General features: G+C 46.5%; 1 protein-coding gene across 6 annotated transcripts in view; it reads left to right on the top strand.

Moving 5' to 3' along the window:
* EIF4G3 (eukaryotic translation initiation factor 4 gamma 3) overlaps positions 1 to 24,957 on the top strand; it is a 111,054-nt gene that overhangs the window by 28,563 nt on the left and 57,534 nt on the right. For 3 of the 6 annotated variants that reach the window (XM_082493586.1, XM_082493585.1, XM_082493582.1), the window contains 5 exons: positions 5,398 to 5,430; positions 14,468 to 14,647; positions 15,216 to 15,330; positions 19,366 to 19,466; positions 21,937 to 22,059. In XM_082493586.1, the coding sequence (XP_082349712.1) occupies positions 5,398 to 5,430; positions 14,468 to 14,647; positions 15,216 to 15,330; positions 19,366 to 19,466; positions 21,937 to 22,059 (552 nt within the window). Of the gene's footprint in view, positions 1 to 5,397; positions 5,431 to 14,467; positions 14,648 to 15,215; positions 15,331 to 18,846; positions 19,241 to 19,365; positions 19,467 to 21,936; positions 22,060 to 24,957 lie in introns of those variants that run through there. The other 3 variants (XM_082493583.1, XM_082493584.1, XM_082493587.1) reach the window with 2 other exon arrangements.

Raw genomic sequence — 24,957 nt, forward strand, 5'->3', positions numbered from 1 at the left:
ATAGCACTTGGCCCGTTCTCTGGAAGGTGTCTTTTCCTGAACTGGAAGCACATTCCAAATGGCAAATCTGGGTTGAATTTTTCAGCCCATGTCCTGGTAGGCTAGTTTTCCTTTTGAAGTGGCTTATCAGAAAAGAAGCGATGGAAGGATTCTCATCTACGTTCAAATAACACCGTTTATTTTTAGCATAGTTGCTTTCAGGTTCACTTCATTTTAGAGTTCAGATTCATTACCAGAATCTTTCTCTTCTTTTTTTTTTTTTTTTGTTTTGTTTTTGTATATCTTTAAGGAAGTATTTGGTACAGTGACAGACCAAAGATCAGTAAACCAAAGCGATTCGCTGCAGCAGCACTCAGTCTCCAGTGGCCTCTGGGCTTTACTTCCGAACCAGTGTTCCACTGGGTCAGTTGGATCAGTCCTAACCATTTAGTGCCGAGCACCCCGGAGGTGCTCACGCATTTAACGTAGCGCTTCTGTGTACCCAGATCTTTTTGTGGAAAGCCCCTTTTTCATCCAGCTGGAGGTTTGATTGTCCTCAGTAATCTATTTTATCTATTTTTCTTCTTTTTTTTTTTTTTTTTTTTTTTTTTTTTTTTTTTGGTATGTATTGTAATACTGCTCTGCTACTGTAGGACTTTGGTTCCCCAAACCAGGCTCTTTTTGGGGGATCTCTGCTCGTAGCGCAGTTCCACACGGTGCTAGGAGATCCTCCCAGGGCGTAGGTGCTTCTGGAGGCACGGTAGCTCATCGTCAGGTTGCCTCACGCCTCCGTTAGCCAAGAGAGCCGCGATCCCTGCGCCTCGTGCGAATCCGCATCTGCGTCATAACGCTTTCAGGTTACCTTTAAAACCACCGCACCGTTCCCAGCGCTCTTCTCTTTTTAGAGTAAGATGAAGGCTGCTGAAGCGTGGCAGCTGAAAGGCTCTGAGACAGAAGTCTTCTGTTTGTCCACATAATGTGTATATATATATATACACACACACAGAGGGCAAGTTTTCTCCCCCCGTGGAGCCACACGGATGCGCTTGCCCCCGCTTCTGGAGGCTTCACCTCCAGGGGATTCGCAGGAGGGTTAGTTCTGAGGCCCGTTAACCTCTGTGTTGATGAACGAGCCAATTAACGCCAGTTTTGATGACGTTTCTGTGATGTGGACAGCTGCAAATTTGTAACCGGATTCCCCCCCCCCCCCCTACACCACCTTAGTCCCCCATTCTGATCAGTAACGCGGGATACTGATGGTAAAAAAGAAAAAAACAAACCCAAAACAAACCTCTTATCTCAGTAAGTATAATCATCTTTATCTTTAATTGTTGAAAAGCGCAAATAAGTTTATATGGTTAGAACTGGAGCAAAAACCTGACTGAAGAGCTGCATCTCTAAACCAGTTTTTTTGACAGCCCAGCAGAACAGTGCCAATACATTGCACAGACAACTGGAAGAGGAGGAAGGTTTTGGAACAGAGTCCGGTTTACAGGTCCCTGGCTGGAAGAGGCTGGATAAAATACTGCATTGTAAGCAATATAACAAACTGTACTCCTTCTTGCAGGCGATTGTGCCGACGGCACTGTTTTTATTTCTTCCTTTCTTTATTTATTTTTTGTTTTTTTTTTACCACATCTTTTTTTTTTTTTTTTTTTTTTTTGTTGGCTGATCTACAGAAATGCACTGATTTTGCTTCTTTGCTAAAAGCATGAGCTGCCATGGCAGTTTCTGCCAGGTTAAGCGGCGACGCCGGGGCCAAAGTGGAATTGCAGTTGGGAGGGTCTGACCTGGTGTAGGACGAGAGACCGGAGTGGCGTTGGGTTTGCCTCTCAACGGATAACGCCTTCAGGAAATTTGGCCAGGAAATGTGTCAAATTGTAGGGGTTTGGCCCTGTTATTGAAGAGGGTATCGAGGAATAATTTGTCTGCCGTTGTCAGCCGTTTTTTTCCTTTTTTTTCCTTTTTTTAAATTCTCTTTTTTTAAACTCTCCTGTATGCGGTTTTTGCCATCTGCTCTGCTAGTGACCATTTCCACCCCCATTACTAAAAGCCGCACTCATAACATCTCATCCCGCCTCCCCACCCCAAAACAAATGCAAGACTAGCCCCGTCCTCGACTACTCTTGCATGTTGTTCTGGGCTTGAGTTACTTTTTCATTTGATTTTTTTTAGTTTATTTTTTAACCGTCTTTTTTTTGGTGGCGAGGGGAGGGTGAAGAGGGGACGAGGAAGGTGGCGGGATGTCTTTGCCATCCCACGGCTTCCGCAGCCCCGTCCCGTCCGTCCCGCGGCCGGGGGGGGGGGGTGGTAGATAGGCTGTTGCACTAACGAGGTTGATGCTAACCCCGCTTCCTCGAGCAGCCGGAGCTTCCTCCGTCCTGGTTCTGCAGCCGAGGGCCATTGGCAATTGCAGAGTTTAGGCTTTTCTGTTCCGTCCAGGACAGCTGCCTTTGCAATCCAACTGGCTTCATGTTTTCTCCCTGTTAGCGCCGTAACATCGCTCCCATAGCAGGAATTTCAAAGGGCAGCTCCAGCTGGGGGACGAAAAACAAAATCAGAGGCGTTCAGCACTGCTGAAAATTACCCGTTAGCTCTTGCCGATGCCAGCCCTGAGCACCAGGTGATTTTTTTTTTTTTTTTTTTTTTTTTTTAATACAAACTGTCCAATTCTAGGAGGTCTGCCAAAAAAAAAAGCCTGATCGGAGAGGGTGTTTGAGCCATCCAGAAGTGGTTCTTTTCAGAGAGGCGTGAGGTGTGCCAGTGCCACAGCAGCAGAGAGAGAACGTGCCCCGCTGTCCGCAGAGCAGAGAGCAGGGCCGTAACTAACGGCTGTGGGTGGCAGAAATGTTGGACCCGGGTTGCATAAAGTTTTTTCTCTCTACTGCCTTCATCGGACAGAGGAAAAAAAAAAACAAAACAAAACAAAAAAAACAAACCCAAAACCCAAAGTGTCTGTTTTAATCCGAGCCAGCAGTGACTACAGTTTGTTCTGTTGCTTACAGCTACTCAGAAGAATAAATCCTATCAACCTGAATTATTTAAAAAAAAAAAAAAAAAAAATTAAAAATCAATAGCCAATGGTGACCAGTACAAAATAGATTAGGGTATTTTTCACTAACTTTTAAGGTTTTGTTTTTATTTCTTTTTTTTTTTTTTTGTCTTGTAACACATATTACCTTTTACCATGCGATTTGCTTCAGCTTCTTAAGATGTAAGCTTCCAGCTCTTGTTTGAAACACAGTGAGGACGAATCTTTTCTGTGGAACAGCGATAAGAGAGGCGCTTCGGCCCTGAAATTAAGCAGCGCGAGGTTTTTGCACCCCTTCATTCTCTTTTTGATTCATTTTTCTTTCATTGGTGTAGAACACGGAGCGCGGAGCCCTGCCGGGAAGGCTTTGTCAGCCCTTCCAGGGGAAGCTTTGCTCCCTTTTCTCAACCACCAGACACTTGAACTGTTTTTTTGAGGAGTTCTTCCTGAGAAAAATAAGGACTTGCAGTGCATTCGCGTCCCGAGAGTCATCCAGGTGCCCCTTTCTCCTCGCTGCAGGACCCATCGGCAGAGCCGCTGTCCTCCCCGCAGCCTGAGCCCTGGGAGGGGGCTGAGACTCTCCGAGCGCTCCTGTCCTCCCGCTGATATTCAAATAGACGTTTTAGCTCTTTAGGCTTACACAAGATGATCGTGCTTTGCTTTTTTTTTTTTCCTTTCATGTAAGGCTTAGGGAACATTTTCCAGGGTGGGAAAACTCTCTGGTGAATCAGTGCAGGTCATTCTTGATAAACTCTTGTAGTAGACACAGTCTGCGTGTGCGTATTTTCTCGTTTCTGAAGGTTTTTATGACTTTTTCATCCAAGTGTCACGATGAGGTAAAGGTAGAAGGAATATATAAACACCGGTATTAGTAGGTTACTTCTTGGAAATCTTAAATATAGGTGATTAAATTGTTTATAAAGGAGAAAATCAGCTGCACCAGTGAATATTTACACTTTCCTTCTCATGTTTGATGGCATTAAAACAGCTGGGAGGTAGGGCTGGAGGTGAACCGCAGTCCACTTTTTCGTACTGAAAAAAACCCCTCTTATTAAGAAAATCAGTAATTAGTAGCCAGTTTTGATCGCTCTTCTCAGGCGGAAGGTAAACTGTAGCGAGTCCCCGTAGTACGGTTTAGCAGAGGTGGACTGTAGCCTGTGCTTCGGCACGTGCCGTATGTTACTGAGCCATCACAACTAGCAACAGGTAGAGGCGTGCGGTGGGTAAAAAGCCACCACGGGATCTAGTTTCATTTGCTCCGTTTAATTATTGGAGTTATTATCAATAGATTTATCTGCTCTCATCGTGGAGCTCTGCTGATTACACTGAGGATTAAGGGTTTAAAGACATCACTCAGCTTCTGGAAGAGGATACCTCGTCATCTTTATTTCTATTTTCCATTTCTTGCATTCATTTTTATTTTGAATTTAACAATCAGTTACTTCTTGGAAAATGCTTTTAATGTTTCCTGAGCACTTTACATTCTGATGACTTTCCTCCGGGTGTAACCCAAGCGGGTGGGAAGTGATTTCGTAGCCTGGGAACCAGCACCTCCTGTGCGCCAACCGGGCTCTCCCTCCCGCTGATGCCGTCCTCTCCCCGGGGACATCGCGGGTTCACCTTTCTCCTATGGTTTCAGCTGGGGGTGACAAATCCGATTCATTAAGGAGGGTTATATTGTGACTGTTATGGGTGGGGGAGGGGTGGAGAAAAAAAAAAAAAAGCTGAAAACGACCTCGTACTGTGTGTACGTGCAAAGAATTGCTGATCTTTGCCTTGCAGGGAGTTCCCCGCGGCCCCCTCGCCGGCAGGACACTAGCTGTGCCTACCTGGCTCTTAACTGCTCTCCAGCCATGAGGCTCCATCCTCCGCTCCCACCAAATATTTGGAACGGCTCTGAGTCCAGCTGCTTTAACCATTTACCTCCACCTTAAACCAGTTGAAAAAAAATCTCCACCGCTGCTTGTTTTAAGTTGGTTTTTTGGTTTGTTGGGTTTTTTTTTTTTTTTTTTTGGTTTGGTTTGGTTTGGTTTGGTTTTTCCCCCCAGGCAGGATAAGGAATGCCTGCGTTCACACACTAGAGTGCCTCTAAAATAACTAGCCGCTTTGGCTGTTTATCTCCCAGCTCTCGAGCAGCGCACTTCCCCCCCGTAAGCGATGTTCACTCGTTATATCTCAGTACCTGTCTGTCGCTGTCCTGCAGCAAAGCTTTTTGACTGTTTTATGGTTGTCAGTTTGTTTGTTGGTTTTTGTTTTTTGTTTGTTTTGGTTTTTTTTTTTTTCCTTGTGGGTTTATTTTGCATAGAGTGTGACATTTTGGTTTCGTTGTGGTGTTTCTGACTCTTTGTGCCTTTCCTTTTGTGTTTGTTTCTCCCGCCTTTCCTCAGTTTGCAGCGGGGCCTCGACCTGCCCATCACCAGGTACAGTACCCTGCCCCTTCATTATCATCCTAAACTAATTGGCTGGGGGAGGCGGGTGGTCGGAGGTGGTTCACCCACTAACTGGGAAGGAAGGCTCGCTTCGGAAACCAGCCCCGTTAGTAGATACTCGCACGTGCATAACCCCGCTAACAAACCGCCTGCACCGCAGAGTAACGCTTTTAATTCTCGATTGGTGTCACTGCGCTCATTAACCGCCCCGCTTACCGCCGTTGCCGTAGGAGAGGAGACCCCTGTAGAGATCGTTGCCAGGTATTTGTGAGATTTGCTTGCCTTTTCGAGTCGCTAGAAACTTGGCCGAGTGTTTCCCAAACGAGCCGGTGGATTCGGTTTCCCGAGCCGAAGACGTCAACGAGGGCCGGGCATTCGCATCCCTGAGAAAATCCGACTTTTCAAACTCAGAGCAGAGCACACGACTTCCCGACTCACACGGCTCTCGTGTGATACGCCTGGTTATGCCTTACCATTACGCTGCTTAATGTTGTTTTCACTCACCCTGTGAAAGCCAAACGTTTAGGAATCTCTGTAGTATTCCTATTGCACAATTTGGACTTTGTAAGGAACCGCTAAATTAAGAAGAATGAAACTTAGGAATAGCTCTGGCTCATGAAACTCATGGGCAGCTCTTACTAGGGGGGCAGAAATACCCAGCAGGACCTCTTCAGCGTCAGGACAGACACACAGCTCCCTTCTGTCCTGGTCAAGGTGTCCGAAGTTGTCTTTTCTGTCAACTCCTACATTCATCTTTGCCAGACCCCTTTCCCCTGGGGACTGATTTTGCTGTTTCTTGTGGTGTTTGAGGGGACAGAGGTGGCGCTGGTGGGTGGAAAAGAGGAGGAGAGGCATGGCGAGTGCAGGAAAGCGCTCCCAGATTCGGTTGTTCCCGTGTTACTCTTCCTTCTCTTGGCTTGGAAGGAACAGGTTGCTTCCACCAAGTTAACAGGGAAAAAACAAACAAACAAAAAAACCAAAACAAACCAAAAAAACAGTAACTCCAGTGATGTCAGGACAGGGGCTTAAGTCACAGCAGGTTTGTTCCAGAAGAATTATGTTGTTCTCACTTCGCTCCTGTTAGTTTAATACTGTAGGGGTGAGCACCTTTGGGAAAGTACTGTCTCAGGAGAGCAGGTAAGTGTGTTCAGTGGGCACAGACGCCCCAAAAAGCCGATAATCTTTGTTCCTTCCACCTCCGAGAGCAGCCTGGAGGTGGGCATCCTTCCAGAGCAGGACAAAAAAAAAAAAAAAAGGCTTAAAAAGTAGAATGAGGCACATGCACTTGTTTGCTCGCAGGGAAATGTCATGTGAGAGAGAGAGATGATTTTTGGCGTGGCACGGGATGGCAGCGACGGCAGTGGTGGAGGAATGTTGGCAGGATGAGTGGGCAACGCAGGGAACCACGGAATTAGCGTTATATTTAGATAGTTTTGTTCTTGACCTTAACTTCAGGTCTGTGTTTATATGACGGAATACCACAAATGCATCGCTGTTCAGAAACTTGTTAGTTCTTTCATAGGTCATTACAAAGGCAAATTATATATTCAGTGTGAACCGTTTAATATTCTCATAAAAATTACTGAGCTTCTGCGAGCAGATTTTGGACCACGAGTCTCGAGGCAGTGCAGCCTCGGAGGAAACCGATTTCAGCGGTCGGTGGCTTTACTGGTACGGCTCTACCACCACTGCCTCTTAATTGGATTTAAAACTTTTTTTTGGACCCAGTTATGACCCTGCCTGCAGGGCAAAACTTGTCATTTCCAAGGGTTTTCCCGATTTTTTTTTTTTTTTTTTTTTTTTTTTTTTCACAATGTATTTAACTTACATTTGAAGTCTGCTTATAATTATCGGAGAGAAGCTGTCACTGTTAGAAAAACATTTCAGGCTTTATTCCGGGTTATATCTGTCACGTGCTGGATCCAGGACGGGCACAGAGAACCCGGGGCTCTAGACGAGCTGTTTATTTCTTTTAATCCAAAAGTCTCTGCCCGTGGTGCGGATTGGGGCTGGAGAGAGGGATTTTTGCCACCGACCCATGCAGGAGGGTCACGGCCGTTGAAGCAAATTCATCCCAAACCCCAGACTTAAAGTTGAGAGCAAGATAAATTATTATTATTTTCACGTGGGAAACCTTTTTAACGTGCTGGAATAGATAAATTGTGGAACGTAAGCAACAGGTGGTGAGATTTGGTAACCTAAAAAGTCCTAAATAAGTAAAATCGACTGTGGCGGTGTTAATATTTGTTGCAACGACATAACGTGCTCTTCGAAGGAGGCGGCAGCAAGATGAGGTTTGCAACGATTCCTGGGTCAGTCCCGGTGTGATTTTATTAACATGTGCCTCGTATTGATTCTATGTCTTCTTCAGTCGAGTAATGGATTCTTCTTTGATGTTATTTCCTGTAGTTATTAGATCTTTAAAGTACTCAAATTAGCATGATTTAAGCACCTGAAGTTGGTGATTTTTTAAGCAGTGGTGTTTTGAGCTGGGAATGCCGGCCCTGGTGGCCAGTACAGAAAATGTAATCAAACTCTGTATAAAAGAAAATATTAGAATGAGATTGAAGATACGAATAGTGGGTGAAGTCAAGTGAAGAGAGGTGCGGTTGGTTCTGATTAAAAGCGTGTCAGAAATCCCTGATTCCGCCAACACGGCTCCCCGAGAAACCGCTGCGAAGTCTGCCTTTATCGGAGGGAGAAAACGGGCCCTACAGAGTGTTTTGTGGCAGTATTTTTAAACATGCTGTCAAATTGCCTTTTTCTTGAAATCACAGAATCCTTCAGCGTGGAAGAGACCCTTAAAATCGTTGAGTCCAACCGCTAACGCAGCGCTGCCAACGCGAGTTCCGGCTAAAGCCCGGTGCCGGCAGCGGCCGCTGCCCTGCCTGCGCGTTTCCCTTCTCCTTCCTTCCAGGTGAAGCTCTTGAGTCACTTTGCTGCTTCTCATCCTCACGAAGCACAAACGAAAATAGCAGTTTTCTTCTAATCTGAAGTCCGAAATGTAGAATAACCTTTAATTTAAGAAGTGGCTTCAAGAGCGTATGGGTTATTTTAAAAAAAGGACGCTGAGAAGAGGACAATGTAATTAAAGACAGAAATAAGAACAAGTCTAAACTGAAAGGTCATAGTTCCCTTTCTGACTTCATAATTGTATTTGAGATGAGTTTCCTGGTTGTGGCAGACCGCTCCGGTTCGAGGTTGCTGGTGTCGTTTGCTGCAGTTTTAGCGTGGGGTTACTGGAGTGCTGTTGGGTGGAGCTGACAGAGCCGATGGCTTCGGCCGTGTGCTGCTGTCAGAAAGCGTTGTGGTTTGGAGAGGTCGGGAGTTTACCCCCTGAGCTGACTCAAGGCTAACCATTTTGTAGCTTTTTGGAATATTTAGAAGGCAGTGGGAAATAGCTGCCGTAGTCATAGCCGGCAATGTGCGCTGGCAGCCCAGCGAGCCCCCAGCACCCCGGGCTGCATCCCCCGCAGCGTGGCCAGCAGGGCGAGGGGGGGATTGTGCCCCTCTGCTGCGCTCTGCTCTGGGGAGACCCCCCTGTAGTGCTGCCTCCGGCTCAGGGGGTCCCAGCATCAGAAGGCCATGGACCTGTTGGAGCGGGGCCAGAGGAGGCCCCGGAGATGCTGGGAGGGCTGGAGCCCCTCTGCTGGGAGGACAGGCTGGGAGAGTTGGGGGGTTTCAGCCAGGAGAAGAGACAGCTCCAGGGAGACCTTAGAGCCCCTTCCAGTGCCTAAAAGGGGTTCTACAAGAAAGATGGAGAGGGACTGTTCACAAGGGCATGGAGTGATAGGATGAGGGGGAATGGCTTCAAACTGGAAGAGGGGAGATAGATATTAGGAAGAAATTCTTTCCTGTGCGGGTGCTGAGCCCCTGGCGCAGGGTGCCCCGAGAAGCTGTGGCTGCCCCATCCCTGGGGTTGGACGGGGCTTGGAGCATCCTGGGCTGGGGGGAGGTATCCCTGCCCAGGGCAGGGGGTGGCACTGGATGGTCTTTAAGGTCCCTTCCAACCCAAACCATTCTGTGATCATTGCTCAGTCTTCATCCACAAGCGTGGAAAGGAGCTACCAGTTTTAAATCCCATGATTGACCCAAAAAGGTTTTTTTCCCCATTTTATCTTTTAGTAAATAATAAAACTGATAATGCCTGAGGTGGAGGTGGGAGGGGAAGCAAGTTGCGCGTTGTGCCCCGAGGGCTGCAGTAGGTTGCTGGTGGTGGCCACTGGGGCAGCGAGATGTGGACCTGCCGGCGTTCTGCTGCAGCTCCTGCTTCTGGCACCATATCTTTACGGCTCAAGGCTGCAGCTCCTCAGCCGAGCCCTGGTGCCTATGCTGAAGTTTGAAAGAGCAAAGATAATGTGGCCGCCATGGGTCCTGCTGTATTGCTGGGCAGACACATCCTCCTCCCTCTTCCAGGTCAGGGTTAGGTCATCCCACCAGTCTTCTTGATGGGACTAAAAAGACTAAAAATTAATAACAGAGCTGTCTCAGAGTATGCAGAGCTTAATTAAAGCAGAGAGCTTGGGGGTATGATTTGATTTGATACTGTTGGTGACAACTTGTTGAACTTCCCTGTTGCTTCTATTCTCCGCAACCTTCTGCAGGGCTTTGTGGACCCAACACAATGGCCAGCCTGGATCCCACCTAGGGAAAAAAAAAAAAGAGGCGGATGCGTATGACCGTTGTGTTCGATGGGCAAAGCTCAGCATAGATTTGTTTTCAGTGCTCTTACCACAAGTTTATTTCTCGGTGAAGCTTTTAGAGTCCAGAGGGAGTGTTCCACAGACGTTTCACTGGAAGTGATGGCTTAGAAATACCGAGTAAATAGAAAATCAATTAAAATGCAGTGGTGGCTCATCAGGAGGAGGTTGGTGCTCTCTTTGATCATCGATTTTTCTAGATGACAGCCCCTTATCTGGCTGACCTTCAACAGACTTTTGACACAGGGTCACGCGGGAAGAAAATTATGCAGGAGAAGATGATGGTTAATAAAAGGAGATCGGGGCGTGTATGTATAAGGAACGATCAAGAAGTAAATGTCAGGGTAGTGCTGAAAGGGGTAGGTGGGAGGTTAGTAATGGATTATTAGTCTTAATTACTTGGGCACAGATAGCAGGTGTGTGTCCGCAGCAAACTTAATGAGTACAAAGCTAGAAAATGGGGTTAGCGTAAGGATGCTGCGCGGGGAGGACCGGCGTGATGGAAGCAAGGCGTAACCTGGCGTCGCAAGGTGCGAGCCCTTCTGCTGCTGTGCCAAGGAGAGGGGTTTATTCTGTAAAGTGGGATCTCATCAGCCGAAACCCCCTGTGCGATGCAATCTATTGGTATACCACAAAAGTTATTTCCAGTTGAGATAGAGAGTTACTACTGCTGTACTGGGACGTACTGGGGAAACCCTGTCTGATTTTTGATTTTCCAGAAAAAATTCCTCGAGTAGCTAGACGAAGGGCTGCCGAGATGATGAGAGCTTATTAAACGAGCGGGCTAAAAGAGTTGAGCTTGAGGCAGCCGATAAAAGCAACGTCTGAGGGGGGTTTAGTTGTGCTCTTCTGTGAGTATAGCAGTGGAGCAACCCGAGGAAGGGAGACGTTCAAGACCATGATGCCCAGTATTGCTCCAAGGTGATCCACAAAATCACTCCCGAATAGAACTGGACAGATAAGGGATGGGACTGGGACTTGAGGACCACAGTTCAGGTCTCCACTGGTTGCCAAACAACGGTGTAGCACGTTTCACGCTGATTTGACCATCATTAGATGTAGCAGGACTTAATGTTTGAAGGAAATAGTCAAGGAGGGGTTGATGTAATGCAGGGTCTCCAGCAGAAGCCTTGCCATGGTCCAGAGTATCTTCGTTCTGGTCCTGAGTCAGTCCTGTTTGTGTTTCACTCCAAATCCTGCACTTATTAGAAGAAATACAGACAAAATATCCCAGATTTTAATCTCTTGATGTTCTCCCATGGGACATCATTAGCGTTACTTGAAAAGGTTGGCGGAGCAGGCGTCTGTTGGACCTTGCAAGGCGAATTTTTTAGCAAATCAAGTGAGAACAGTGAAACATTTCTAGGAATGACTTTGAATATTGCTAGTTTAGTTTTGGAGGGAGAGGAACAAGGATGGAGCATGAAGCAGTTTGTCAGGCAGGTCATACTTGTTTGGAACGGGAAAACCCACGTATAAATCAGGTACACGGTGCTCTGACCACAGCGGATTTCCTCGAGAATTTGAGTGTTACGGGAAGTGGAGTAGCTAAAAGTAATTCAGAGTTTGCCAGAAAGATCTCTGGTTGGCACTTCCGAAAGCTTCTTATGGTCTCGTTGCTTGGAATAACGGATCTGCCTTTCTCCGCGCTGTGTCCATCTCCCTTTAAGTAATGAAATCCTCCTCCTTTTTCCTTCATCTCCGGATTTGAGCTACCTCTGCGATGGTGTGGGCAGTTCTAGAGGTTTTTTTGGAGAGGTTGGGTTTTTTAACCTAGACTTTCCTCATCGGAAGTCCTCCTTCTGCTGTAGAAGAGCTCTGGTGGTGTTTAATGCTTGGTGGAAGAGCAAGCGTGTCCACACACCACCCGTTTTGGTGCGCAGAGCGTGCTTCCCTTCCTTCTGCTACGGCAGGAAAGAGAGCCGGCTTGTGTTTCGTGAAACGGAGTTTCTTAGGCGCCAGTTGCCAGCGACGGAAAGGAAGAGTGATCCATAACCACGGAGTTTCTCTTGCTCTGAGTTTTTCCTTGACGCTTGCAGTGATGTTATTAGCAGGTGTCGTAGGTTCATGTCTGTGGCTCGCACCAGTGGAGGACTCTCCCATCTCTCCCAGTGAATGCTTTTCCGTGCTGCCCTGTGGTTGTCGGTGCTGTCAGCAGAGCGGCAGGCAGGTCTCTCTTCAACCTCCAGCCCGTTTTCACTCTCCATAAATCCAGAATCATTGTGGCTATTGACTTTTTCCTCCCACCCCACTCCGGGGAGAATTCTGCTGTAACCTGCTAACGGGTTAGAAATAGTCATTATTCGGCGATGTGCAGTGAAAGAAGAAAGGATTTTAGTACTTTTTTTGTGTCTTTGGATATTGAAAACTTGCGAGCTCTAGTTATTCTTGCCATAAATTCAGCATAAGCCTTTGGTTCTTCACGCAACACTCGTGTAGTTCCCCCACACCGAGACAGCCACGCAGTTTTTGTTAATACAGGAGCATGGCAGCGTGTTGCTCTTCTGGTTTTCTTTCCGCACCCTCGCTACCAGATTTCTCTCCCCAAACAGTTGCCTTCTCCTGGTTCAGGTCATGCTTACAGCGTGCCAGTGACAATTCATCCAGGTTCATGGGGGTTGGACCTAAAAGCATTGCGCTCATCTTAATGGTATCCGGATTTCTGAGATGGGGAGTCACCCGCGGCTTTCCTGGAGAAAGCATTTGGTGTGGGAGCCGCTTGGGTGTCCTAGACTCTTCACCAGGATGTGAATTTTAAGCTCACCATCATGTCAAGTGTAGAGGCATCACTGCTTCCTTCTCCCCTACTCCATTCTCCAAACGCCGAGGCAAATAAGTCCAGCTCATTCTTTCATTCCTTAGTGGTTACTTCTCTCCTCACCATTCATGATCCGGTTACTCACACGCTATTTGCATCGACGCTCTTCATCGTCAGCAGTCTTCGATGTGATGTGCGATGACCTAATTTTTATTTTTTTATTTGCTTAACTATTAAATACGCAGCATTTCTTACCCTTCCAGTCTTGGTGCAGAAGTGGAGACCAAACCCACGATGTGAGCCAGGGTGTCTGCTGGGTCTGTTCTCTCCGGGTCACTGGAAGAGACCAGAAAGGAAAAATGTTTGATGTTTTAGGAACAGAGTAAACATAAAGTCTTTCTGTAGTATCATATTTCCTGCAGTTAATCATGGTTTGGTTGGGATTTTTTTCTTTCTCTTTATTTTTTTTTTTCTTTTTTTTTTTTAAACTTCTGTATAAAACTTTGCTAGAAGAGTTTCTGCCGTGGGATTCTGGTAGAAGAGTCCCGGGTACCAATTCAGTGTCCTTTTTCGTGCTGCTTCTCTAAGAGATTAGTCAAAGCAGGATAGAAAGATGAATGGAATTGTGTGCAATTAGGGTGCATGTTATATCCTGTTCCTTCCTATTGATCTGTAAGCTGTTCCATTGGCTTTCTTTCTGTTTCCTGCTGCTTTCTTGCTTCGTTATTGAAGGGAGGATTCAGACCTATACAGGTAATTTTAACTCCTGGTTCTGCATGGCATAAGTGTCTCTCTCACTTGTATCATTACTCCGTTAGTGAATGCGTTAATGTCTGATGCATATCTTACCGACTGAGTTTCAAGATTGCAAAGACTCCAGAGCAAGGGCTGCCGGTGCCATGAATGCTCCATACCGCGGATGCCGATGCCTTTCCCAACGCGTAAGGCTTGAGAACGGAGCGCGTACCGGCGGGTTGCTTGGTTTCCTGGACCCGGTCCATCTGCGTGGGGCATCACGTCATGCAAACGTGGTAGAAGAGTTTGGTGCCACCCTGGAAGAGGTTGCCACCTTTCTGAAAACGGAGGGCGAGACAAAGCACCCGGTTCAATCTGCGTAAAGGATAGCCACGAGGCGCCTCATTGTAAAAATGTGGCTTTTTAGGTGTTCTGGAGGTCTCTTGGAAGAGTTGCCTTCATCTTTTATTTCCCTTGCATATTTAAGAAGGTGGCTTTTTCGGCGGTCAACCCGCCTTATAAAAATATATTTGTCAAAAATCATTTTTCTAACATTTGCTCTGAAAGTTGAGCTGTATAATTCAGTAGATACAAACTCGTGAATATTGGAGCTTAAAGTTTCTTACCTTTTTCTGCCGTGTAAAATAGAAGGCTATAGCCTGGTCTTGTCGTTTCCAGATAAACAGAAACCGTCCTGCAGTTTTCTGAATGCGTGGCAACCCTTTGGAAGTAGTATTGTAATATGGCAACGATATTCCAAATTGTTCTCCCCGGAAGGTCTGACCGGTTCTTTGTTTTCTCTCCTTTCTCTTTCCTCTCTCCCCTCCTTCCCTAGTTTTTCCAGAGGCCTCAGATACAGCCTCCCAGAGCGACCATCCAGAACAGCAGCCCTTCCATCCGTCCCGGTGCGCAAACGCCCACTGCGGTCTATCAAACCAACCAACACATCATGATGGTTAATCATCTGCCAATGCCCTACCCGATGCCTCAGGGCCCCCAGTACTGTATACCGCAGGTAAAAACACGCTCTCGGGGCACCTGAGGAACTGCAGAGCGCCGTTCGCTCCATCTGGATTTTCTCAAGGCTTGCTGCAGAGTTTGGGGGGGGGGGACAGTGAAATTAAGCCGGTAGTTGCATATTTAGCCATACTTTTTTTTCCGGCTGAAGTATTTGTTCGTCTGTGCGCGGAGGCAGGAAGAATAAATTGCCTTTCTAGTTTTTTGAGGTCCCCCTCAAAACCAGTATGAGAATAAGCTCTTGGAAAACGTTTGGGCCTATAAATGTATCTAAATTGACTTAACTGCTCTACAATTACTCTAAAACCCGGGGCCTTATAAAAACACAATACTACTGAAATCCAGGGAACGACTGTTTTCTACTTCAGCTCCGACATCCTCGCTGCCGTGGCTGTAGGTGTCGTAGCCTGCATCTCTCGGACAGTCACGTTTTGGAATCTCTAATTAATCCGTTTGATAATCAGACCCTTATTGATCTGGGGGGGTTGATCTGGGAGTTTCTGTATGTCACAGCCTGAAGTCGCCCAACTCTTTGTAACCTGTTGGTTGTTTTTTTCCCCTCCTAGTATCGTCACAGTGGTCCTCCGTATGTCGGGCCCCCGCAGCAGTATCCCGTTCAGCCGCCGGGACCGGGGCCCTTTTATCCCGGACCGGGTCCGGGAGAATTCCCCAATGCCTACGGTAAGTTTGGCTTGGAGATTTCTTCAAAAATATTTTCTGGGTGTGTTTTTCTGTTGTCAAGCTGAAGATGTATAATAGGGAAATGGATTAGCGTTTGTTTGAACTTCAAATAGCTGCTCAATTTGGTTGTGTCACGGTCCTTATTATTCACTCCTGAAAAATTCACAATAACAGAGTATTCTTTGAACAAGCGATTAAGGAAAGGCTGCAACTCACAGAGCTACCCATAATCACACGTGAACAAGAATAGTGGCTATTTGTTATTCCCTGCTCGATCATTATTATTTATTGAGGTATTGTGAATACATCTGGCAGCCGCGTTCCCATTGAGCCGGGCCCGGAATATGCTCACAGCGATACAGCAGTGAACGTTTCTGATCCCTGCCCTCCTTGTCCGGTGTTTAGGGAAGGGAAAAGAACAAGCCGTGTGGTTTGATTCACCGGTCTCACGCTGCAAAGATCAAGTTGGTCCAGTCAAAGAGCTTGTGACCCGTGCACAGGCTGAAATTGGCCCTTTAATGGGCAACTCCCACTCTTGCCTTTTCTCAAGCGAAAGGGTTGGGACATTACCCAACATCATTGTGTGCGCTGTGGTCATTTGGCACACAATATCCAGTGTATTTGATTGAATCCTCCCGGTATTGAGCTTCAAAGCTGCATCTAAAAATTCCGAGGCTGCACGTGCAGCGCTGGGCATCCCTCCTGCGGCATCTCGCCGGTCCTTGGCTCCTCCAGCACCTCACAGCTGCCTCTCCTTTGCGTCCCACTTTGCAGACCCCGTGTCCTTCGGTGTCCCGTGTCACCTCTTCTCTTGGCAATCATCTTTTACGTAAACGTCATTAAGTCCTTTCTTAATCATTTCCGGTGTGTTGCCATATATCATCCTTACAGCACAGACCCCGCTAAGGTTTTCTGTGCGATCTGTATTTTGATATTGAAAACAAATCAGCTCCTGCAGGCTGTCTTTGAATGAGTTGCAGAATCTTGCAATCGTGTATAACACTACTTCTTTTCTTTTCTTTTTTTTTTTTTTTTTAATTTACCTTCCCTTACTTATTTATAGAAACATTTGAAAAATCCACCAGGATGATTCGCATGGTCACCCTGTTGTATAGGATTTTAACCCTTTTATAGGAGGGTTTTCACCACTCGCTGTTAAATTTGAGGTATTTTGTTCAGTCTGATCGCTACCTGCCCACACGCCTTCTGTAGTCTGGTGGGGGCAGAGATGCAATCAACTTCCCTCGCGCCTTTAGCTGTTGGTTTTTTGGAGCCTTTGAAGTGAATGATCACCTTCCAGGCCGAACAATGACAACCCTGCACCCGCTGGCAGAGTTGCCTGTTTGTTCTTCACAATCACAGATTCCTTTTAAAGCCCCAGTTGCTTCCCTGTTTATCATTTTAAAAGGGCTGGAGTCTTCTTTTCTTCCCCTTTCCCCCCCCCCCCCCCCCCCTTTTTTTTTTATTTATTTGGGGTATATAGAGCTAATGGCACTAATTTGAAAAGTAGTAAACCCGGTTGTGGAACTTCTGAATAAAAGGAGAGTGAGCAATTATAAAGCAGTTAGTTCCTCTTTGCTTCTCCTAGAAAAAACAAAGAGAAGAAATATTGAAATGGCTCTTTAAACCTGATCCGCTAAATGAGGAAATTACCCAGTATTCCTCATTTTTTTTCTGTTGTTACAGGTCTGCTTTCTTACTTTCTGCTCACTTAGTGCCGTTTGGTCGGTTTTCACTTCTGTAATTTGGAAAAGGTTCCCTTCCAGTTCCTCTCTGCTCCCGGAAGCGCCTGGCTTCTTGCACAGAGGTTTGGAATCTTTCAGTCCCAGCTTGTTTTTAGGTTGCTGCGTCTGCAGAGCATCAGTGGGCGATGCCGGAGCCCTCCGTCACGCGGAGCGTTTTCCAGGCGGAGGAGGCTTAGCCAAGGAAGACGGATTGCGGATTTGCCTGTGCTCGTCTGCATTTCCCTCCTGTTGCTCTTTATATAGGGCTGGAAGATGTTCAGCCCGGAGCCAGGTGCTGCTCGTGGCATCGGGAGACAAGTAAATGTACAATGCAGGTGTGGATAATGCTGTTTGCAGTGGTCTTTCCCTTAAACCTCAGGACTTCATAGCCGGCGTGGTTGCTGGGCACCAAAATCGTGGCAGCTTGGCAGGCTGTAGAGAGGGCGATAAGGGAAAATACTGCAGAAGACAAAACTTGGGAAGATGGACGATGCTTTTTTTTTTTTTTTTTTTTTTTTTTTTTTTAACTGTGTCAGTTTTGCAATTTATCATTCTCTTTTACATCGGTGAGTTTCCGTGCTGCATTGGAAAAGACCTTGAAATGATAAACAAAAAGGAGGGAGAATAAAATTTGGGTGCCGCCGAGCTGGAAAGGATCAAAAGGCAGAGTGCAGAGCAAAGAGCATCTCATGGAAAAACCCGCTTGGCTTCTTGCCACACAAGCTGTGTTTCTTCCCAGAAGTTGCTCTTGCTTTTCGGGATTTGCTTTTTTAAAAAATATTTTTCATAAAGGATGCATCCTTCCTTGAGTGACGCTGTGGCTGCCTCGGTGGCAGGGATCGCGTTACGGGCTAGCTGACCAGATCTGGTTCCTAGGAAACAAGAAATCAAGATAAGGAACACATTGCAGGGCTCCCAGGCGCGCTCCTGTCCTCTCATGTTCTCCAAACTCACGTTCAACACCTGGCCAGTTTGGCCAAAGACTTAGAAGAGTTTGAGGCTGCTTTTAGGGAGACAAGCAGGAGGGTTTGGGCTTCCCAAGCCGTGGGGACACTAATGGAGACTTCTGTGCCCCAAAGCCAGATCTGAAGCCGCGCTGCCCACCATGATGTTCAAAATGAGAAGTTTATTGAGTCATTTTGGCCACCTTAATTGCTGCATCTGAGAGCGAAGGAATGGGGTGGGCTGAGTTTTTGGCAGCTGGATGCCGGTGCCATGCGATGCTCTCCGCTTCCAGCTACTGAAAAAAGTTCTTTTTCAGCCTGGAAAAGTCCTTGTTCTGAGCGTGCAGACAGCGAGCCTGCTCCAGGCTTTTGCTTTCCAGCTCCCGGGTTGAGGAATGTGTCCTTTGAAGTTGCGAATCAGATTGCGCTGGGCTGGTTTTGTTTGCTTTCTTGGATTTTGCCGTTTGCTTGAGTAATAACCTCCCACTTTGGTTACAGACACACCGTACAGGTTTTCATTCCTATTTAGAGGTTAGTTCAGTTGAAGAAGAAATCAGATTGCTCGAGGTGCAAGTGCAAGCAGACAGTCCGTCCGGCATCCGTGCTTAGAAGGAAAAAAAAACAGCACCATCTTCCACGTTCCCCTGATACCTGATCCACAGGCAGAAGACGGCTCTACTATGCCACCTTCATTTATGTCTGGCACGTCTTTCAAGCACTCAGTCATTTTGAGCCACTCTTGTTCCATAAAGAAAAACGTAATGAAACTATATTGGATATTATGAACATAATCAGCACCGCGGTGTAATTTTGCAGTAATAGCCATGGTTGCGCTTTTTTGTGTTGCAGCACAAGAAGAACATTGCTTGTAATTAAATTTTCTGGCCATGCTTCAAAATAGGTTGCAGTTGACCTTGCAAATTCTTTGTAATGCTTTTGACTGAATTTCTCTACGAAGACAAAAAAAAAAAAGCCAACCCAAAACCAACTCTAGAACAAACCCACCTGTTTGTGTTTGTCAGTTGGAGGAGTCTGAGCACGGGCCGCTTTTCTCTTCGTGCCTTGATGATTTCAACAGCCTCTGAGAAACGGGTGCATGTGATCGTTTTTTTCTGTTCATAGAGGGAAAAAAAAAAACAAAAAAAAGAAATAGCGACTTAATCGCTCGTCTTGATGGAGGAGCAGCTTCTGTTTTAGTGGAAGTGGGGAAGAGCATCACGCAGACCAGTGACCAGCCGGATGGTAGAAGTTCTGCTTTGTGAAGGGAGGGAGGCGGTGGCCCGTTTTACTTCTGGTGCTTGGTTTGGTTCCATTAAGAGATGAACTGAATGTTCCCCTCTTGTCTCTGTCTCGTTGTCCCTTCCCAGGAACACCTTTCTACCCAAGTCAGCCGGTGTATCAGTCAGCACCCATCATAGTGCCTACGCAGCAGCAACAGCCTCCGCCAGCGAAAAGAGAGAAAAAAACGGTAAGTGATCATCATTACCTGAGACATCCTCCCCGAGAATTGTCCTGCCTGTAAGGTTGAACGAAATTAATAACCATTTTAAGCTTAAAACTGAGCTTTATCTTCACAGAGGAGCTAAATCTTACCTTTCACGCCTAAGTGCAATTAAACATTGCGTAATGCTGCAGTGGTGTCTTATCTTCAGTCTTCTATTTCGGCTCCGAGTTTGTGACATCTCGGCCAGTCAAAAAGGAAAATCTTTTTGCCGGTTTTGTAACAAAGATAAGTGAAAGCAGCGTCGTCTCCCCAAGCCCGGGATCCTCAGCTGCCTGAGCTGCTGCTGGGAGTTTTACCAAAGAGCCAGGTGGGAACGAACGAACTCATATCAGCTTGGGAGAATGTTGGGAATTGGTTCAAATAGGCAAAAATGAAATTGTTGAATATTATGTCTTGGAAAAAGTAGAAGAATGGGAAGTTGTGGACATATTTGTAGGCTTGAAAGAACCTGAACACACCACATTATGAAAGTGGGTAGAGGTTTGGAGACCACGTTTCCTCTCTCCCTAATTCACCGGTGAGGATTTGAGAGAGACGGATTAATGGAATTTAAACCCTTTTGCGGGTGGATGATGGTGGGGAATAGTAGAGGCACACCAGGTGAATGTAACATTGGAACAGAGTGTTAGGGGTGGACTTGAACTTGTGGATGAATCGGTTCTAAACAATTAAAAAGGAGATTACTTTATACCACTATGTGCATTAGAGGGGTTTGAAAACTGCTTCCTGGGGAAGAAAAATACGGGACGTGTACATGGCTCAAAATGCAGAATATTTGCATCTTTTGAGTTTTGAAGATGATCTGAGACGACACTTGATTTGGGAAATGGGAAGAGCTGAACAAGGTGTTGGCTGGGCTTGCAAGAAAGGCCTTTTTTGTAGCTGCTGTTGGCAAAGGGTGATGCAACTCTTCTGCCGCCTCTTCTCCAACCTCTTCAGTCCAGAGGAGTCTCTTTTTCAGCATCCAAACCCCGCCACGGCTGGGTCGTTGATGCCATTGGAAATGCAGAGATGCTCAGAAACGCACAACTGTGGTTAAGAGGGTTTCATGCCAACGAAGTGAAGTCCTTTGCAGCAGAAAAGCAAAGGGCTTTTTAAATGCCTGAGATGACTTTCTCTGGCTGTACTGTTTCAATTTGCTAATTGGCATTGCAACTGGAGAAATGAGAGAAATTAAAGAAAAATTAAACATATATGTACACACACCCGCATTGCACCAGTGGTTGAGTACTCGACTACTACAAACCTTCAGGCAGGGAAAGCTTGTTTTAATGCCATTGACTACTTGTCAGGAGGAGGAGAGGGCAGGAATTTGTGCCAACTCTTAAGTCCTTATTGCTGTGGTTAATTAAATGTTTTAGCAGAAAAATTCCCATCAAAAATAAAAGAAGACCACATCTTGTCAACATGCCGAGTGCCATGTGTATATTTGTTTGTCTTCATAACCCAAAGAGTTGAGAAGACGTCACACGATACTGAAGTTGATAAATCACAAAAGCCTTCTGCAGTTAACGACTTTCTGTGCTGCTGATGGAAAAAAGCCCGGCGGTTTCCAGTGAGACCCCCTGCGCTTGGAAGGGTTACGTCTCTGGGTTTGCTTGCTTTTGTTCGACCAAGCCTTTTTGGGAAGGCGGACAGACAAACGGTCTTCAGGTTTATGAAAATCTCCAGTTCTTATATTAAAGATTAAAACCTCTGTTTCAAAATAACGCAGACAGTTTGGCTGTTGCCCGTATTCAGTAACACAGATTGACTCAAGTTGAGGATTCAAATGAGCGTGTTCTGGAGTGTTTTATTTTGGGGGGGCTGTGAAGAGACTCAAAGACCATACTGATGAGTTTCACAGGACTTCAGTTTGTTCTTCTTGCGGTTTCCCTTTCCTCCCCTACGTATTTTTTTTCTGATTCCCTCTTGTTATATTGGTATGACTTCCCTCGATGTGAAAGGGAAAAACACAGAGAGCTGATTTGCTCTCCCCGTTTCCCAGCACCTGGCTTGGCACAGTCACTGAATTTCATATCAGGGTAAAACACGGCTTTTTTTTTTTTTTTTTTTTTCTGTTGTTCTTGCACTTTCCGCTAACTGGCAAGCTTAGTTCTGGAGCTAAACTGTCTGCTAAATTTCCTAAGTAGAGACCATATTCCGAGTTACAGGGACGTGCACTGGCGTGCACAGATTTAGACCTAACTGGTGTGGTTGATGAGCGTTTTGATTCAATTAGGTTTCGAGATTAAGGAGTGACACACCACGCATTTCAAGTTATCGAAACAAACCACATCCCGGCATTCCTGCAGAGCACCAGCTCAAGGCAGAGCAGCTCCTACCGAGTGTAATGGAGTTATGTCCTCTCCGTGCTCCCCTCTCCATAAACCCCCAAGGGCAGCGTCTAATGGGAAGACTCGTTTTGAAATTATTTCTTTGTTCGATACCGTAGATCCGAATCCGGGATCCAAACCAGGGAGGCAAAGATATAACAGAAGAAATAATGTCTGGAGGGGGCAGCAGGAACCCGACGCCTCCCATCGTGAGACCCACTTCCACACCTACTCCACCTCAGGTAATAACGTGGCCCTGGAGCCTTCTCCCAGTGACGTCTGCTTTGCTTTGCTGTTTGTTAAAGCCAATTCCTGTGTCTTCCATCCACACCACCGATCACCTCAGACACCTGGATGGTCCTAAATTGTCAATATTCTCCATGAATTTTTTTTTTTTCTCCAAGTTTGGTAATTTTTACGAGGCTGTAGCTGGTAAAACGTGGAGCTGCAGCGCTGCTACAAGTTCCCCGTCCCTGTTCTTGGATCAGCGGTAGTTTTTAGAGCTGGTAAAGACTTCCAGTGTTACAGGAGGAGCCATTATATTTGTGAGAAATGTGGTGTTTCTGTTCGTCGTGTGTACCTGAGGAAAGTCCGTATGATGCCTGAGGTAGATGATAGATCTTCGGTTGCATCACTGTCCATACTACTGTCTTTCTGCCTGAGCAGTGTTGCTTTGGAGTAACCAGGGTGACTGTAGCTCAGGAATTGTATCACAGAACTGTGATAAATCTATCACAGATTTGGTCTCTGTGTATTCAACCTTAAAAATGCATTTTTCTCGTGTAGGAAAAAGCATAAATATCCCAAGCTGACGTTTTCCGTAGCTCATAAATCTCTTCTTGTCACTTGACCCCTACTAAGTCTTGGTATCCTGCTTCACCTGAGAAGTCCACGCGTAATGCCTGGAAATTAAACTAATTGCAAATGCAGGTCTGTTCTAGTTCTTTTTTGACCCAGGGCCAAAGAGCGCTCACAGACCAGCAGTCCTGACATGAACGTAAGTCCACCGTGATGTGAACCGCTGGGGCTGGGAGTGGCTGCGTTATCTAATTAGAAGATGATTTCTCTCTTCTGACGATGCTTCCCCACCTGCAGCAGGGGAGGCGATGCCTCTTGGGTCTCCCCATGGCATCAGAGGTGGTGAGGAGGTGCGTGGCAGCTGCTGTCCTCTTCCCGGCTGCCGGTTTGGTGTAGCTGCCGGTTGCTTTGTACATCATCTTGGTTCTCCCTCTCTTATGGGAGAGATGGCGCTAAGCTGTAGGCTGCAAAACTTAAAGGTTTTGGAACAATTGGAGAAAAAATTCTATGGTTTGGCATAAGCCTTGGAAGTTGGCCGTGTTTTATTGGAGGCTGTTGCCCGCTGCTCGGGGGCCTGATTAGAAGGCATGAAGGTTCTCCAGGTGATGGGTGGGCTTTAGGTCAGCGCCTGGCTGAGGTTGGGGTGCAATTTCTTCTTCTTCCAAGTTCTTCCCTGTTTAATGTCACCAGTTTTTGTCAGCTTTTAGGTCAAATGGCCTTTTCTGAGCTCAAACCTTACTTCTTTCCCCTCTGCATCTGGATAGTTTTTCTGCTGACCATCCTGTGCTGAGGCAAAAGCACGAGCTTGCCTTGGGACATCCCTTGCACTGGAGCAGGAGCTTGAGGTGACAGCTGTGCCAGTAAAAGTGGAACTGGGATCCCTGAGACGAAATAAGAGCCTGGGCTGCAGATCTCCCCTCTGGTGAGACCAAAAGGATTGTTATGGCTTTTGGCCTTTCCCCTGATTCAATTGAATCCTCTCGTCACATAAAGGCATCATCGTTTGCTTCGGTCACCTGCTTCCTCCTCCTGGTCTCTGTTGTGGACAAGCGGCAGCAAGGCACCGCGCTCGAGCAGTTATTGTCTAGCTGTGTTCTGGCACCGAGGTCTGCCATACTTCGTAGAATCACAGAATGGTTTGGGACCTTAAAGATCATCCAGTCCCACCCCCCTGCCCTGGGCAGGGACACCTCCCCCCAGCCCAGGTTGCTCCAAGCCCCATTCAACCTGGCCTTGAACACCTCCAGGGATGGGGCAGCCACAGCTTCTCTGGGCACCCTGTGCCGGGGGCTCACCACCCTCACAGGAAAGAATTTCTTCCTGATATCTCATCTTAATCTCCTCTCTTCCAGTTTGAAGCTATTCCCCCTCGTCCTATCACTACATGCCCTTCTGAACAGTCCCTGTCCACTTTTCTTGTAGACCCCCTTCAGATACTGGAAAGCTGCTGTAAGGTCTCCCCGGAGCCTTCTCTTCTCCAGTCTGAGCCCCCCCAACTCTCCCAGCCTGTCCTCCCAGCAGAGGGGCTCCAGCCCTTGCAGCATCTTCACAGCCTCCTCTGGCCCCGCTTCAACAGGTCCACCTTCTTCGTGTGTGAGGGCTCCAATACTTGACTGGAAAAGCTGTTTTTGCTGCCGGAGAGCGGTCTGATGTTTTGCAGCTACCGCTGGATGGGGAGAGAGCCGAGACGTGTCTCCGTATAGAATCAATTAAACTTCTCTCCAAGACTTTTCCATAAGGGAAGATACTGGCGATGGAAAACGTTAGAGTGCTGGTGAGATCTTCTTCCCGTGACTTCATGCTAAAGACTTTCTCCGTTAGAAGTGGGGAAGAGTTGAAAATTGCCCGGGTTTCAGCTTGTGTTTGGGCACGGTGCAGCTCATCCAGGCACTTAAGGGATCATTTTTGCATTCTGAAATCTATTTTAAGATACTACAATTAAGTCAAACAAGACGAAATAAATGTTTTTCAAGAGGAGGTTAATAAGCATGAATTTTTTATCAGCTGTAATTTATATGCAGAGCACAGCAGTGATGTCCAATCATCTACTCTAAGGTATGCAAATACCTCATTGTTTAATATCCAGGCTTCCTTTTGATTAGGTACTTGGAACCACTTTTGTTAATTACAGAAGAGCTCTGAAATAGAGCTCACCAGAAAAAGTTCATTAGTGTGACATACCTGAAAAATTAAGCCCACTTAAGCCAGGAAATTCAAAGTTATTGTCCCAACAGCATCTCTAATTCCTTTCTTTGCGGCGAGTCTGGTATCTTGGATGAAATTAGGTGATGCCTTAATAACTGTGCTCGGTGGCTGAATTCCAGTAGTGGTGAATGTTATAA

Source organism: Vanellus vanellus (assembly GCF_965231255.1).
Source record: "Vanellus vanellus genome assembly, chromosome: 20".
NCBI classification, from domain to species: domain Eukaryota; kingdom Metazoa; phylum Chordata; class Aves; order Charadriiformes; family Charadriidae; genus Vanellus; species Vanellus vanellus.